At 34.3% G+C, this 14,140-nt stretch overlaps 2 protein-coding genes across 4 annotated transcripts; both read left to right on the top strand.

The window, feature by feature from the left end:
* The first annotated feature begins 2,067 nt into the window (after positions 1-2,067).
* Positions 2,068-2,787, top strand: LOC132301374 (uncharacterized). The gene has a single exon (XM_059798632.1). The coding sequence runs from the start codon at positions 2,068-2,070 to the stop codon at positions 2,785-2,787; it is 720 nt and encodes a 239-aa protein (XP_059654615.1).
* A 4,134-nt stretch (positions 2,788-6,921) lies between these two features.
* LOC132300113 (serine carboxypeptidase-like 18) lies at positions 6,922-13,547 on the top strand. Of its 3 annotated transcripts, none has more exons than XM_059797067.1 (13): positions 6,922-7,139; positions 10,810-10,886; positions 10,963-11,085; positions 11,279-11,381; positions 11,485-11,522; positions 11,633-11,734; positions 11,949-12,035; positions 12,129-12,281; positions 12,373-12,444; positions 12,526-12,644; positions 12,884-12,997; positions 13,110-13,164; positions 13,258-13,547. In XM_059797067.1, exons 1-13 carry the CDS (start codon positions 7,106-7,108, stop codon positions 13,339-13,341), a joined length of 1,161 nt encoding a protein of 386 aa, XP_059653050.1. In that variant the 5' UTR covers positions 6,922-7,105; the 3' UTR covers positions 13,342-13,547. The 3 variants fall into 3 exon arrangements, with proteins under 3 accessions (XP_059653050.1, XP_059653052.1, XP_059653051.1); XM_059797068.1 differs by lacking the exon at positions 6,922-7,139 and adding an exon at positions 9,165-9,420; XM_059797069.1 differs by lacking the exons at positions 11,279-11,381; positions 11,485-11,522 and having other exon boundaries at positions 6,926-7,139.
* Positions 13,548-14,140: the final 593 nt, after the last annotated feature.

The following is a 14,140-nucleotide window of genomic DNA, read 5'->3' as shown; positions in this document are numbered from 1 at the left end:
CAACGCCAACTCTTCAGCCTAAGCTCGAATCTAACAATCCTTATTCATCTTCGGTACCTGAAATTGGAGGGTGGTGAGACGAAAAGTCCTAGTAGGAAAAACCATAACAATAATTTCATGGAGATTCAAGAAAATAGACTTCACAAAATATACATAATCATGTGAGTATATAAACAAATAAATATGCATTAAATCAAAACATTTAATAAAACCATTTGGAGCAAAACCATCCCATACCATTCAAGGTATAGAGAACCCTACACTGAAAAAGATTTTTCCTCACTGAACCATCGGAGCATCAAACTTCCGGCCTCCTCTGCAACCTCAGATCTCTCTCGGCTCACTCTCTGCAAACTCTCGTCTCTCCCTGTACTCCTCAAATTCTCTGTTTCTCTCTATGCTCACTCTATATTTCTCTGTCTTTCTTACTTAGCAGTACAGACAACACACTCAATAAATAGGCCACTCCACCAACCCAAACCATACAGCTCACCCAACAAATATAAAAAAAAATCATTATATAACAAGTCGGCCCACGTGAACAATTCAGGTTGAAAAGCTTTTTGCCCCAAAAAAATAGTTTCGTGGGTCCCACCAATACCCATCACAACTGTCATTTTTCTCTTTAATCGGTAAATCTTTCTTCCTTCATCAGACAAAGCAAAAATATATATAGCATATATATTTGTACAATGTCAACTCAAAACCCATTTTCTCATCTGCTAGTGGGCCCGCACAAAATCTTTTACATTTCAATCTTATCTTCCTTTATAACCAAACCAAAACCCACGTGACCAACCCACTACTTTCCTTCCTTATCTTCCCATTTCAGTACCAACCTGCCACCACCTGCCCTCTTTCCTTCTCCATCATCACATTATATATATATATATATATATATATATAAACAAAAAAAAAAAATTCATTTACATCATTAGGTGAACCCCACAAATACCATCACTATTTCATTTTCCTTTTCTCCTCATTTCAGCTGATCTCACTTCCTTCATTTAGATAACAAATATATATATATATATATATATATATATATATATATATATATATATATATATATACATATATAATGCAATAAAATTAAACCAATAAATATCTCATTTATGAGTCCCGCAAATACCCATTTCTATTTCCTTTTTATCTTTTATTTCGTTGGTACCTTGCTTGCTGCCACCATCAAATGCTACACAAACATACATATATAAAATGTGTAACATAAAAATAAAATAAATAAAATAAAATAAGCTAAACTGCAAGTCTCCAATTTAAAATTAAATAATCAATCTCTAATAATTAAAAATCGTGAAATAAATATAAATTTAAAATCATAAAAATCCGGATTATTACATTCCAACTTGATATTTAGCCAACTTTCTGAAGAATATAGATGTCTCAACTAGCATTTGAGGCTTTTTCACTCTTTGGCGTTGGAATTACTATGTCAGTTTGATGATTTCCAACTCAAATATTGGCCAAGACATTTGAACACGGAAGCCGATGATCTAGTACAACTAGCCTCTCGAGTGAAAGTCCCACTGGGTGTAGAAGAGACATAGATCACAATCAAAAGAAGGACTCTTCATTCGGTAGAGTCACAGTATAAGATGGCAAGTCATTTCTAGTCTGACGAGCTAGAAAGAATCAAACATGCTAAGAAAATATGGGAGATTTTCAATGTTGATATAGATGGATTAGACTTGGATGATTAGAGAACACCGATTATTCATTTCTTGCAGGATCCTAGTGCTAATATGGACAAGAGAGTTTAGCTTTTGGCACCATACTATATTTTGACTGATGGAGATCTCTACAAAAAAAGAATAAAGAAGATGGACTCTTGCTAAGATGCCTTGGCAGGAACGAGTCAATGAGAGTGATAACAGAATCACACCTTGGAATATATGGAGCTCATCAAGTTGGAATCAAGATGAGGTGGCTTCTTAGAAGGTACGGTTATTGTTGGAAAGGCATATTGAAGATTGCATAGAGTTTGCAAAGACTTGTATTGCATGTCAAAAACATGGCCCGATCCAAAGAGTTCCAGCTATAAATATGCTGCCAATAGTGAAAATATGGCCATTCAGAGGGTGGGCTTTGGACTTCATTGAAAAATTAAGGCCACCATCTTTAGATGGCCATACTCATATTGTGGTGGCAACAAATTATTTCACAAAGTGGGTGGAGGCCATTCCATTAAAGACTTATGAACAGTCAACAGTGATTAATTTTATCAAGAAGCACATTATACATAGGTTTGGAATTCCAGAGACTCTCACCACTGACAGAGGCCTTTCCTTTGTTAGAAACAAAGTTCTTGATTATTGTGCTGAATGTGGCGTCCAAGTGATCCGTTATGCTCCATATTTTACCCAAGCAAATAAACAAGTAGAAGCTTCCAACAAAGTAATTCTCAATATTCTTAAGAAAATGATTGAGAATTATTCTAAAGAATGGCATCACTTACTTTCTGAGGCCCTTTGGGCTTACAGAAATTCAAAAAGATTAAATACTGGCGCCACACCATATATGCTTACATATGGACATGATGTCGTCCTGCCAATGGAGATGACGATTAGGTCTACAAGGGTGGCATTCCAAAATAAGCTAACTCCAGCAGATTATAACCATGCCATGTTGGTGGAATTGGAAGACCTTAATGAAGTCCGTCTTAATGTCTTATACCATATTATTGCTCAAAAGAAGAAAGTCGTGCGATCATATAACAAGAAGGTTAAGGCAAAGACATTTGTTGAAGGGGACTTGGTGTGGTAAGTCAAATTTCCACCTGGAGTCAATGATAAGGAATATGAAAAATGGACCCCTAATTGGAATGGTCCCTACTTGGTAGAAAGAGTCATTGAAAAATGGGCTTATAGATTGATGGACATAGATGGAGGATCCCACAAGCATCATGTGAATGGTGTATACTTGAAAGTGTATCATCCTTCCATCTGTGAAGATTGGAAAGCCACAGTCTTTCAACCAGCCACATAATGTGGTTGGTACCTTCATTTCTAAATGAATCAGAAAGTTGGAAAGGAAGCATAATGGCCATACTTTGGAAGGGGTTGCTCTAAGGTTCTTCAATGGAGGCTAGTGGCTGCTACTTTAGGAAATAAAAAGTTAGAGATGCTTTCTCTCTCATCCACTAACCCTAAATAGGTCAAAAATGTGTCCCGAATAGGCCCCGTCCAGGTCTAAAAAGTGAAATCAGTGAAGATGGCTCAAATGCCGATGGTCCGTGAACAAAAAAGTTTTGAAATGGAATTCTAAGATCAACGGAAGAAACAGGGTCGAAAACTGAGTTCCGAGTAAAGAGATATGCCCTGGACAAGATTGACAACTAACGGGGTCCGAAAATTCAAAATAAATGAAATAAAAATCCGAAACATATTCTGGAAGTGCAAAAGTCCATAAAAAGTGAAAATAAACTCCTCATAAAATTTTGAACCCAAAACAAGAAACTTTTTCAAAAACTTTTCATAATTACACAAATGTCCTACCACTAGATAACTCAAAAAGTGAATTTTTCAAAAATCCCAAAATGAAATGCCAATCAAAAGATATATTTAAAATAACCTTAAATACAAAATTTCATGGAAAGATAATTACGAAAAATACCACAATTAAAGAAAATAATTTTCAAAATCTTTGCATTTATACTCCTACGGGCAAAAGTAAACATCTAGTATGCTTTTCTATCAAAGTAAAAATGTGGATCATATGGAAATCAAGTAAAATGAATGCATGCAAGGCCAGAATCAAATCCAAGCACGACCCGATAGGTTACGCAAAATGAAAAGATAGTGAAAAATGACGGAAAAAGAAAACACGGAAAAAGAAATCAATGAAAAAAAAAAATTATCCGTAAAATTTGAGGAAATGGAAAAGAAAGAGAATGACCGGGTCATTACACTCACAATTTTTCACTTGAAGGTAACTGCTTGCTTTCTTAGTTGCCACCTGTCTAAGGTGATTACTTTACCAAATGGATTTCTTAAATGAATCCATGTGTTGCTTTATGATTGCATCTAAATCTACATATCACCTTTCTATTGGAATTGGCCTCGACAACTTTCCATTGGAAAGTAATCAATAACTATGGTGCAAATAGCTATAGGTGTAGCCCTTTTAATAAGTTACATGTTCAATTTTGATTGGTTTCTTGCCAAAATCTCTAAAAGATAGTAATTTTTACTGAAAAGTCGTAATACCTTATGTTGTCTTCGACCAGGGCAACCTTCCACTGAAAAGTGGAAGGTTTAAACAATACTAATTTTTATGCATGACTTGGAAAGTAAAGTGCTGAAAGATAACTTGCATTAGTGAAGATAATTAAAGTACATTGCGAAAATGTAAAGATAATTGAAGTGTAACATAGTGCCTTATTTATAGAATTTTTTTTTTTTTTGGCAATTACTATATGCAGTTAAATTGATTTAACCAGATTTTGCTGAGTGTCCCACATACTCCTTGGCCTTCTTGTAGTGCTTACACGTGCGGGACCATGTTTTTACATGTTTCTACTATTTTCTACACGATTTTCTAGTGGCCGGGAATAACCACTCTTACATTGGAAATCCTCCACGTGTCCCACGTTTCTAGGTTTTGTGCTCAACTTGTAGCTATATTGTAGTCCATGTTCTGCCATTTCTACTACTTATCCACATGATCTTTCATTGGAATCTTGTATGTTCCATTGGAATAACCGTTAACTGCTTACCTCTTGGCATTCCATATGTCCCATGACTTTTCACTTGCAGTTAACTGCTTGCTTCCTTGGCGGCTACGTGTCCAACGATATTTTACTTAAAGGTAACTGTTTGCTTCATTTAGCTGCCACGTGTCCTAAAGTGGTTACTTTACCAGATGGATTTTATAAAATGAACCCACGTGTTGCTTTATGATTGTATCTAAATCTATATATCACCCTTCTATTGGAATTGGCCACGACAACTTTCCATTGGAAAACAATTGATAACTATGGTGCAAATAGCTATAGGTGTAGCCCTTTTAATAAGTCACATGTTCAATTTTGATTAGTTTCTTGTCAAAATCTCTAAAAAATAGTAATTTTTACTGAAAAGTCGTAATACCTTATGTTGTCATCGACCAGAGCAACCTTCCATTGAAAAGTGGAAGGTTTAAACAATACTATTTTATAATATTCCTAATTTATCCTCCGTACAAAATTATAAAAGCATGTGGAATTTGAAAATTCATCCCTAACACTAAAAAAAATTGTTTTTATTTATTTATTTATTTATTTTTCCTTTCTTATTTATCAAAATAATAATAATAAATAAAACCTATTATTTGGTGTGTGTTACTCCGCATGATATATCTATCTTATTCACGCTTGTCTTTTTGTTTTTGTTTTTTTTTTTTTTTTTTTTTATATTTTATTTTGAAGGGTCTTATTCACGCTTGTTGCTAGCTAATGATCATAAAGTCTCTTTATAAAACTCAATAAAATTTAGTTTTTTTTCCTCCTTTTTTTTTTTTTTTTTCGGGAGTTCTAAATCAATTTAACAGTCTGTCTCACATACCGTCGGGTTGATCTCAGACAACAAACTAGTGTCTATCAAACTAGTGTTTACGTTTTAACCCAAAAAAAACAAAAAAAACCTAGTGTTAACGTTTCTCACCTAAAATTTTTGGTTGTAAAAGAAAACCACGTGGGTATCTTTTGGTTAGATAACCCTTATTTTCATTGCCCACAATAAACCAAAAATCAAACTGGCATGCACTAAAAAACAAATATGTCAAATAAATCCTCAAAACCTCGGCTTTTACGACTCAAATTATTCGCACAAATTATTGATATGTGAGTGACAGTACATATCTGAGATTTACTTTACAATTATAAATTCAAATGATTGGTGGTTGAAAGGTATTTTTGTTTTTTTATTTTTATTTTTAATTTTAAAAGAAACCAAATACTTGAAATTTTATTGTTGCAAGAAAAAAAAAAAAAAAATGAGCATGAAGGGTCAATTCTTTATCAAAGAGTGTTGTAAAAAAATCATATGTCACAACAAATCTTTTAATAATTATGTTATTCTAGTATATTCATTTACTCATTTTATGGACGGTACTCCCCTAAAATGTCAAATTGATTCAAAAGAGTTCTAACCCTCAATTTTATTAAATTTTTTAAAAACAAAATTATTTTTTTCAAAAAGGTGAGTATTTCATCACATGGACAACAATACGTATTTAAAAAAATATATATGTTATTCATTTATTTGTTTTTGTCTGTTAACAATGTCTCATAAGGGTCTGATTGAATTTTTACAAATATAAGGGGATCTCTTTGAAGATTGAATAAATCACAGGGAGTGTAATTGAATTAAATCCTTTTTAATTTATCTCCAAAAATCACTATTTTATACTATGTTTTAATCAAATTATTGAGTGGCTACTTTGTTAGTAGCCCAGACTAGCCCATACACCATGGTATTAAAAAAACGTAATATTTTTTTTATCAAGCCTATATTTTAAATAGTCAACTGGAAGAAGACAAATAAACAAATTACTTCTCTTAAAAGCAGTTTGTGACATGTAGCATTTAAACCATTTTTTTAAAAATAAAAAAAGAAAAGAAAAGGAAAGTCAAATACATTTTTTATTGTCTCGCTTCTTTTCACGAGACACATAGAATAATAGTTATTATTCTTTAATCCTTAAACTCGCGCGAATGATATCACATCGCACCAAGGAGACTTCATTCAACTACCATCCAATTAAGAACATGCTACGAGTCTACGACTACGTTACCCTTTCTATATTGCACCCTCTCTATATATCTATATATATACACTAAAGTGATCATTCATCACATATATATATCTTCTCTCCTCATATAGAAAAAACATAGAAAAAAGGTTCTATATCTTCACTCAACAGTGACTTAGTTTGTCCTTAAGAATTTCAGGTATGACCATAAGAGAAAAAGCTGCTGCTCAGAAGCAGCTTCCAACAAAGTCCTTCAGTTCTCTTTTATGGGTATATACCCATTTGCTTCTTCTAATGATACTGTCAGTACCATCAGTTTTCTCTGGCCAAGTTGTCAAGTTCTTGCCAGGATATGATGGTGAACTTCCCTTCAAGCTTGAAACTGGGTTAGTCTTCTTCTTCTTCTTCTTCTTCTTCTTCTTCTTCTTTTTTTTTTTTTTTTTTTTTTTTTTTAAGGGTAAATTACACCAACACTTCCTGAGATTTGATATAAAGACATGTAAATAAAAATCCTATTTTTGGACATTCACACCCCCTCAAGTTCAAAAAAATAGACAAAGACACTCCAACAATGGTGAATTGACTTTACTACCTTTTAACATAAAATTGACAAATACAATTAACTTAAATGCCCTTGAATCAAATAAATTTAAATGAGTTATTGGGTAAAACCCATATAATAAACTCAAAATCCTTTCCCTCTTCTTCTCTTTCCCCTCTCCCAGTACAGACCCAACCCAAACAACTAATACACACACATATATATATTGTCTGTATATTACACATGCACACACATATGTCATCACTACTGCAAATCACGCACATGGAGGTGCTCTACGCTCTGCCCCGATTTCTTCAACCCTTCACTTCACCACACACACACATATGTATATACAGATACGTACATATATATATCCACACACACAAGGCAGCGACAAAGGCCCATACACTGTAATTTTGATCTCGTCTCCACAAATTGGAGATATAAATCAGCATCAAATCACAAAGGTTTTAAGATTTAAAAAAAAAAAAAAAAAACCAACTCAAGATTGAAGCCATGGTGATTTTGACTGGATCTAAAATAATAAGAGAAATTGATTTGTTGTGCTTTGTTTGGGTAGATAGGTAATTGACTGAAGAGGAGGAAGAGGAGCAATCACAAACTCAAACACCAACACCCAATCACAACCTTAAGCCACAACCCTTCACCACCAACAGATGATGCCAGAGTCATCCTTTGAACATAATCGTCATCGGAATCAAGTCGTGTCTTGCCTCCATCGTCGCCGGAAACCATTGTTGGATGATGATGATGATGTTGACGGGCGGCGGTGATTTCGTCTTCCGTTTCAGTGATTGCGGCGATGGTAAGTGGTGTGGGGTGGAATCGTGGAGAGAGAGAGATAGAAGGGGTGGGCGGTGGTACTGGGATGGTGGGTGGTGCTAGAGCGGCAAGAGGAGGAAGAGAGAGAACGGAGAGAGGAGAGAGAAATGGGCTGTGAATGGATTGTGGAGGAGAGAGAAAGGGGTTGGGTAGAGAGAGATGAAATGGGTAACTTGCTCATTTAACTATTTTGATATTTTATAATTAAAATTAATAAAATAGTGAAGGGTAAAATAGACTTTTCACATATTTTAAGCCTCTGTTTGGATGGCAAATTTTACGAGGGGGTGTGGTTGTCCAAAAATAGGTAAACTTTCATCTGCCTGTCCTTACCCCAAACCTCAAGTGGTGTCTGAGTACTTTACCCTATTTTTTATTTTTATTTTTATTTATTATTATTATTTTTTTTTTGTGTGTATGTGTGTGTATATGTGTATTTGCACAGAACTGGGTTAGTTTTATTTTATTTATTATTATTATTAATTTTTTTTTTTGGTTGATTTTGCATATACTGTGTTTGTGTGTCAGGGAGCCAGGATTTTCCAGGGTGCCGAAGTAATAATATAATGATTTTAGTTTTGGTGCATTTTTAATGATATGAGAAAAATAATTAAAGAGAAGATTAGTTATGTCATCATAAATAAGGTTATCAATTGTTATTTACCAAAAGCCAAAAAAAAAAATTAATAATAAAAAAAGGTTATCAATCGTCTTACAATTAATTTATATAACCTTATATGTGTATATTATTTATAACCTTTAAGATTGGAGTACAATCATATGACAGTGGAGTGCGCCTCCCTGTCTTATTTTATTTTATTTTTGTTGGTTTTGCATACACTGTCTTTATGTGTATGTGTGTAAATATGTAAATTATATATATATATATATATATAGTGTGCTGTGTTGCTTGAGTGGAATTGGGAATGTCGGTGATTATGATGGGTGGTTGTTAATTTGCACAGAACAGGGTTAGTTCTAATTAATTAATTAATTAATTAATTATTATTATTATTATATTTTTTTTTTGTTGATTTTGCATATATTGTGTATGTCTGTATTTGTGTGTGTGTATAATAGTGTTATGTTGGTTGAGAAGAGTTGGGAATGCTGGTGATTTTGATGGGTTATTGCTAATTTGCACAGATACATCAGTGTTGGTGACTCTGAGCTGTTCTATTATTTTATTGAGTCACAAGGGAACCCTCAGGAGGACCCTCTTTTTCTTTGCCTCACTGGCGGTCCTGGATGTTCTTCTTTCAATGGACTTATTTATGAAATTGGTAATTTCATTTTCCTTTCTCTTCAATGTAGCAAATTATGCTTCTGGGAAATTCCAATATATATATATATATATTCTGGGTATTGTTTGGAATTTGATTTTACTTTATTATCTTTAGATCTGTCTTGACACCACCATTGATGAAAATTTCTGGTTATGCATCGTGACAATATTGTTATTCTGTTCTGGTACCATGGTTTTCGAATGATGATGGTCTGCGATGAGGCCTCATATCAATTTCTGCTTATATGATCGGTGTTCGTTGACCATAAACAATGAATAATTGAAACAGTTGCTTGTGCATTTCCAATTCACTTAAAAAAACATGATGATATCTACCATTCTTCTGCTGCAGTGGCACGAGATTGTTAGCTCACAACTTGTTTGTTATAATGACTGTTAGAAGAAATTAAGTCAATAATCAATATACAATACAATACCCCATACATAGTTCGAGCTGTATAAGAACAATAATCAATTTTGGCTTGAATGGTTTGTAGCGGAATCCTACCTTCTCTGACCCCATTCGACACTGCAATTTCTTTTCCATCGATGCGCCCCGCAATTTGTACTTGAATTCCCTTTCAGTTAATTCAGTAGTCTTTTTCACTGCTTTGCGAAATGAAACTATATTCTTTAATTGTCCCAGGTTTCCATAAGGTTTTGCAATTCTTGTGATAGCAATGTTGAGTTTTCGGTTCACACAATAATCAATATAGTTAAAGCTTTAGCAAATAAAAAATTTATGGGCAGTGTATTTGGTTTGGGCGGAATCTCCCTTAGTAGATTGTTTAAGAAGTGCATTTTAGTTCAATTTACCGCAAACAATGCGCTGGTTGAAGAATGTGTTTAAAAACTGATTCCAGAAAAGTTGTTTGGGAAGCTTGAAAGCATGGCTAGTAAAAATTATTCCAACTCGGTTTAATTTTTGAATACAATGTTTACCATTATTTTTCTGTTCTTGTCCAGATGATGAGACACTTGAGGACCTGTCTTATATGATTTGTTTGTGTGGGTAAATTTGAAGTTACATTATTTTTATAATCTCCCATACAAGATGAGAAGGTTCAACTTTTTCTGAAATGATCTAGCTAGATGAGCACGGACCTTACTTTATCCATCTCAAAAAAAAAAAATGTTAAAACAGAACATGTTTGGGTTTCAATTTTCCCAAAAAGTCGTAATGCTATTTGGCATTTGGGGATCTTAATTAACGAGAGAAGGCCGTGATAAAATTCAATTGGACCCTTTTAGTGAATTATTAATCCCTTTTTTGGATCAAGTTGATCCTCTTGAAAAAATTTATGGTCTGCTCTGGTTCTTATATCAGAGGTAAAATAGCCTTATTAATTGTCCTTTTGTGTGTGTGTGTGTGTGTGTGTGTGTGTAGGTCCAATGGAGTTTGACATTGAGAACTATACTGGGGGTTTACCAAAGTTGAAAGATTATGAATATGCCTGGACAAAGGTAACACATTTTATATTGCTGTTTTATTGGAATTTTTCTCAAAAGATTGAGATTAACAGTTGTGATACCTGTCCAGACTGCAAGCATAATATTTCTAGATCAGCCTGTGGGCTCGGGTTTCTCCTATGCAAGGACCGCTGAAGGTTGGCCTACTTCAGACTCCAAATCAGCAGAACAATCCTATCAATTCCTCAAGAAGGTGAGCTAGAAGAATTATTAACATTTTCGTAACTTCTGCAAACACAAATCCTAATCAAAATGGTGACTACCAGAGTATAGGTGTTACAAACTAACTAGATGATAGTGATTCTTCAATATTCTAGGTTTCATCTAGATTGATTGACAATGAATCGTGCCGGTCATGCTGTTAATTTTATTTTTTGATGATGCAGTGGTTGATCAAAAACCCAAAATATCTCAATGTTCAACTATTTGTTGGTGGTGATTCTTATTCAGGCATCACTGTTCCTTTAGTCACCAAAAAAATAACGGACGGTAACTTAACTTCGACTATCTTTCATATGAATTCTGTTTGTTGAAACCAATTATCCTCTGAATTCTAATTATTGAGCATGGCTTTTGGTTTATGTATTTGAAGGCAATAAAGAAAAAGTCAAGCCATTTATGAATCTTAAAGTAAATGATCTAATTTAACAACATGAATTAATTACCTTCAGAATTATTCAATTTTCTCAATACATCACAGTATCGGAGTATATAGATAATGTTATTCGGAATGATCTCAGGGGTATTTGGTTGGAAGCCCTTATACAGATTCAGTTATTGATGAAAATTCAAAAATTATATTTGCTCATCGGATGGCACTTATCTCTGATGCAATGTATGAGGTAATTCACACACATTCACACACATCCCTTGTGAAAGCCACATTAATTCTTCCGTTTTTTTCATTTATATCTTTCTTTGCTTAATTAATATTTTCTATCTGTTGGCTCTAGAATTTTTCTTATGAATGAAAACCCTTATCATCTTTATCTCACAAAGTGAAAAATTGGCCCATAAAAATAATTATAATAATCGTTACGGTTTATGATGATCCAGGCAGCCAAGAAAAGTTGTAATGAGAACTATGTGACTGTGGATCCAGCAAACACAGCATGTTTAGTAGCTCTTGGTGATATCCATAAGGTTAGTGGGATTACTAGTTTTAAGTTCTGGTGTACATATTATCTTCTTCAAATTGAGTAGGCTTAAAGGTTGAGTGACTCTTTGTCTTTGCAGTGTGTGAAGGATCTATATAAGAATGATATTTTAGAACCCAAGTGCACTTTTGCATCTCCGGAACAAGAAGAGCAACAGGATCGGAGATCTCTTAAAGAAGGCCATTCAGATTTCGTACTCTCACCACCAATGATTCCTAACCTTTGGTGCCGCGTAACTCTCTCTCTCTCTCTCTCTCTCTCTCTCATCACAGTGTTCATGAGACATACAAAGCTAGATATTAACCAGTTTACCTATTTTGCAGGCTTTTAATTATGCACTCTCCTACACGTGGGCAAATGATGACACAGTTCAAGAAGCTTTACATATTCGGAAGGTATGCAAGTACTTTTGATTAATGATGTGAAGAACACTATTTAATAAATCTCGGCTGAGTTGTTTTTATGATGACAATCAGGGGACTGTATGGAATTGGAAGAGGTGCAACAAGAGCCTGTCATACACTAAAGATGTCCTCAGTGTCGTCCCTGTTCATAGAGAACTCAGTAAATTAGGCTTACAAGTACTAGTAGAATGGTCAGTACCTATGAAATTCATTAATATTTACTATATGTTTTCGCCATGAATTCCACAAACCATAAAAAAAAAAAAAAAAAATCAATGTGTGTCATGTATGTGGTAGTCGGAGTCCTTAATTCTTAAATCAAATGAGCTGAATTAGAAGAAACGAGAAACACACATTCTCCTATGTGTTTTATGTCCGAGTCGAACATATTCCAACTTCGCTCACACACACATTTATCTCTTTCCTATAGTGGTGACCGCGACCTGGTTGTTCCATTTGTGGGCACGGTAAAATGGATAACGTCTCTTAATTTGACTGTTGTGAGTGAATGGAGGCCATGGTTTGTCGACGGACAAATTGCAGGGTGGGTATTTTCCATTTTCAAATTTCGTATAATAAGTACTCGTACACATTTACTACTATCTTTAATTTAATAGTTAATAAGTTTTTCTGTTTACTCTGATTGCTTAATGCAGATACACGAAGAAGTATTCAGAGAACGGGTTTCATTTGACATATGCAACTGTAAAGGTAAGAAAATAAATTCTCTTGATTTCTTTACTTCGATTTGCAAAAGAAAATATGAAAAAGGAATTATTTGAAATTATACTTGGCCTTGAACAGGGTGCTGGCCACACAGCTCCAGCGTACTACCGTCGGGAATGTTACAACATGTTTGATAGATGGATACATTATTATCCTATCTAGTTTGCACTAGCAGGTTGTCGATTCTATTGAAAAGTTGTTGCCCATTCATGTATTGAGACGCCTAATCGAAAATATTGAACAGTTTGTAAGTCGAAGATAAATGCTTATGATATATGATGTTGAACTCATATATATATATATATATATATATATATATATTTGTAGCGGTACATCCAATTCTCATGGCATTTGCTTGAGATTAAATGCAGGCAACAAATAAACTTTGTACTAAAAACAATATCGATCCTACTTTACAATTGATGCATCCATCATGCATCACCTTAATTTTTTTATTGCCCAATTTGCATGGGAAAATAGGTATCGATTTTGCGGCCTTTAAGCACACACTAGGTCAGAAGAGCTTCCATGTAGGAAACGTCAGAATAGCCACCGGTCTTGGGAATGATGGAATGGACGATGACTCGATAGATTATTCTGGCTTCAATGGTGAGGTCACTAGATTTTATGATGTCTATGTCCTCGGTAGTTTTGTCGTGACAAATGTCATGAACAGCTGTGAGAGGATCAAAGTCATCACTTTTATGCCAAGCATGGGTTTCGTAGTACCGGAGACCACCCTCGGGAAGATTTAGTAAAATCCTTAGATCACTTTTGCGAAGTGAGAGATCAACAACATAAGTGCAATTAAAGAGGATAGAGATAGAGAATTGCAAACAGTGACTCAGCGATTTAGCAAGGTTCGGAAGCTCCTACTCCTCGGCTCAAGGTCCTCCCTTGAGACTTTCCAAAATCACTAAAGCTCCTACTCCTCAGCTCAAGGTCCTCCCTTGAGACTTTC

The sequence above is a fragment of the Cornus florida genome, unplaced genomic scaffold, assembly GCF_030987335.1.
Source record: "Cornus florida cultivar Cherokee Brave unplaced genomic scaffold, ASM3098733v1 CherokeeBrave_3.0.0_Hap2_Chr03, whole genome shotgun sequence".
NCBI lineage: Eukaryota > Viridiplantae > Streptophyta > Magnoliopsida > Cornales > Cornaceae > Cornus > Cornus florida.
The sequence above is the reverse complement of the archived record's forward strand: the minus strand, read 5'-3'. Positions and strand labels throughout refer to the sequence as shown.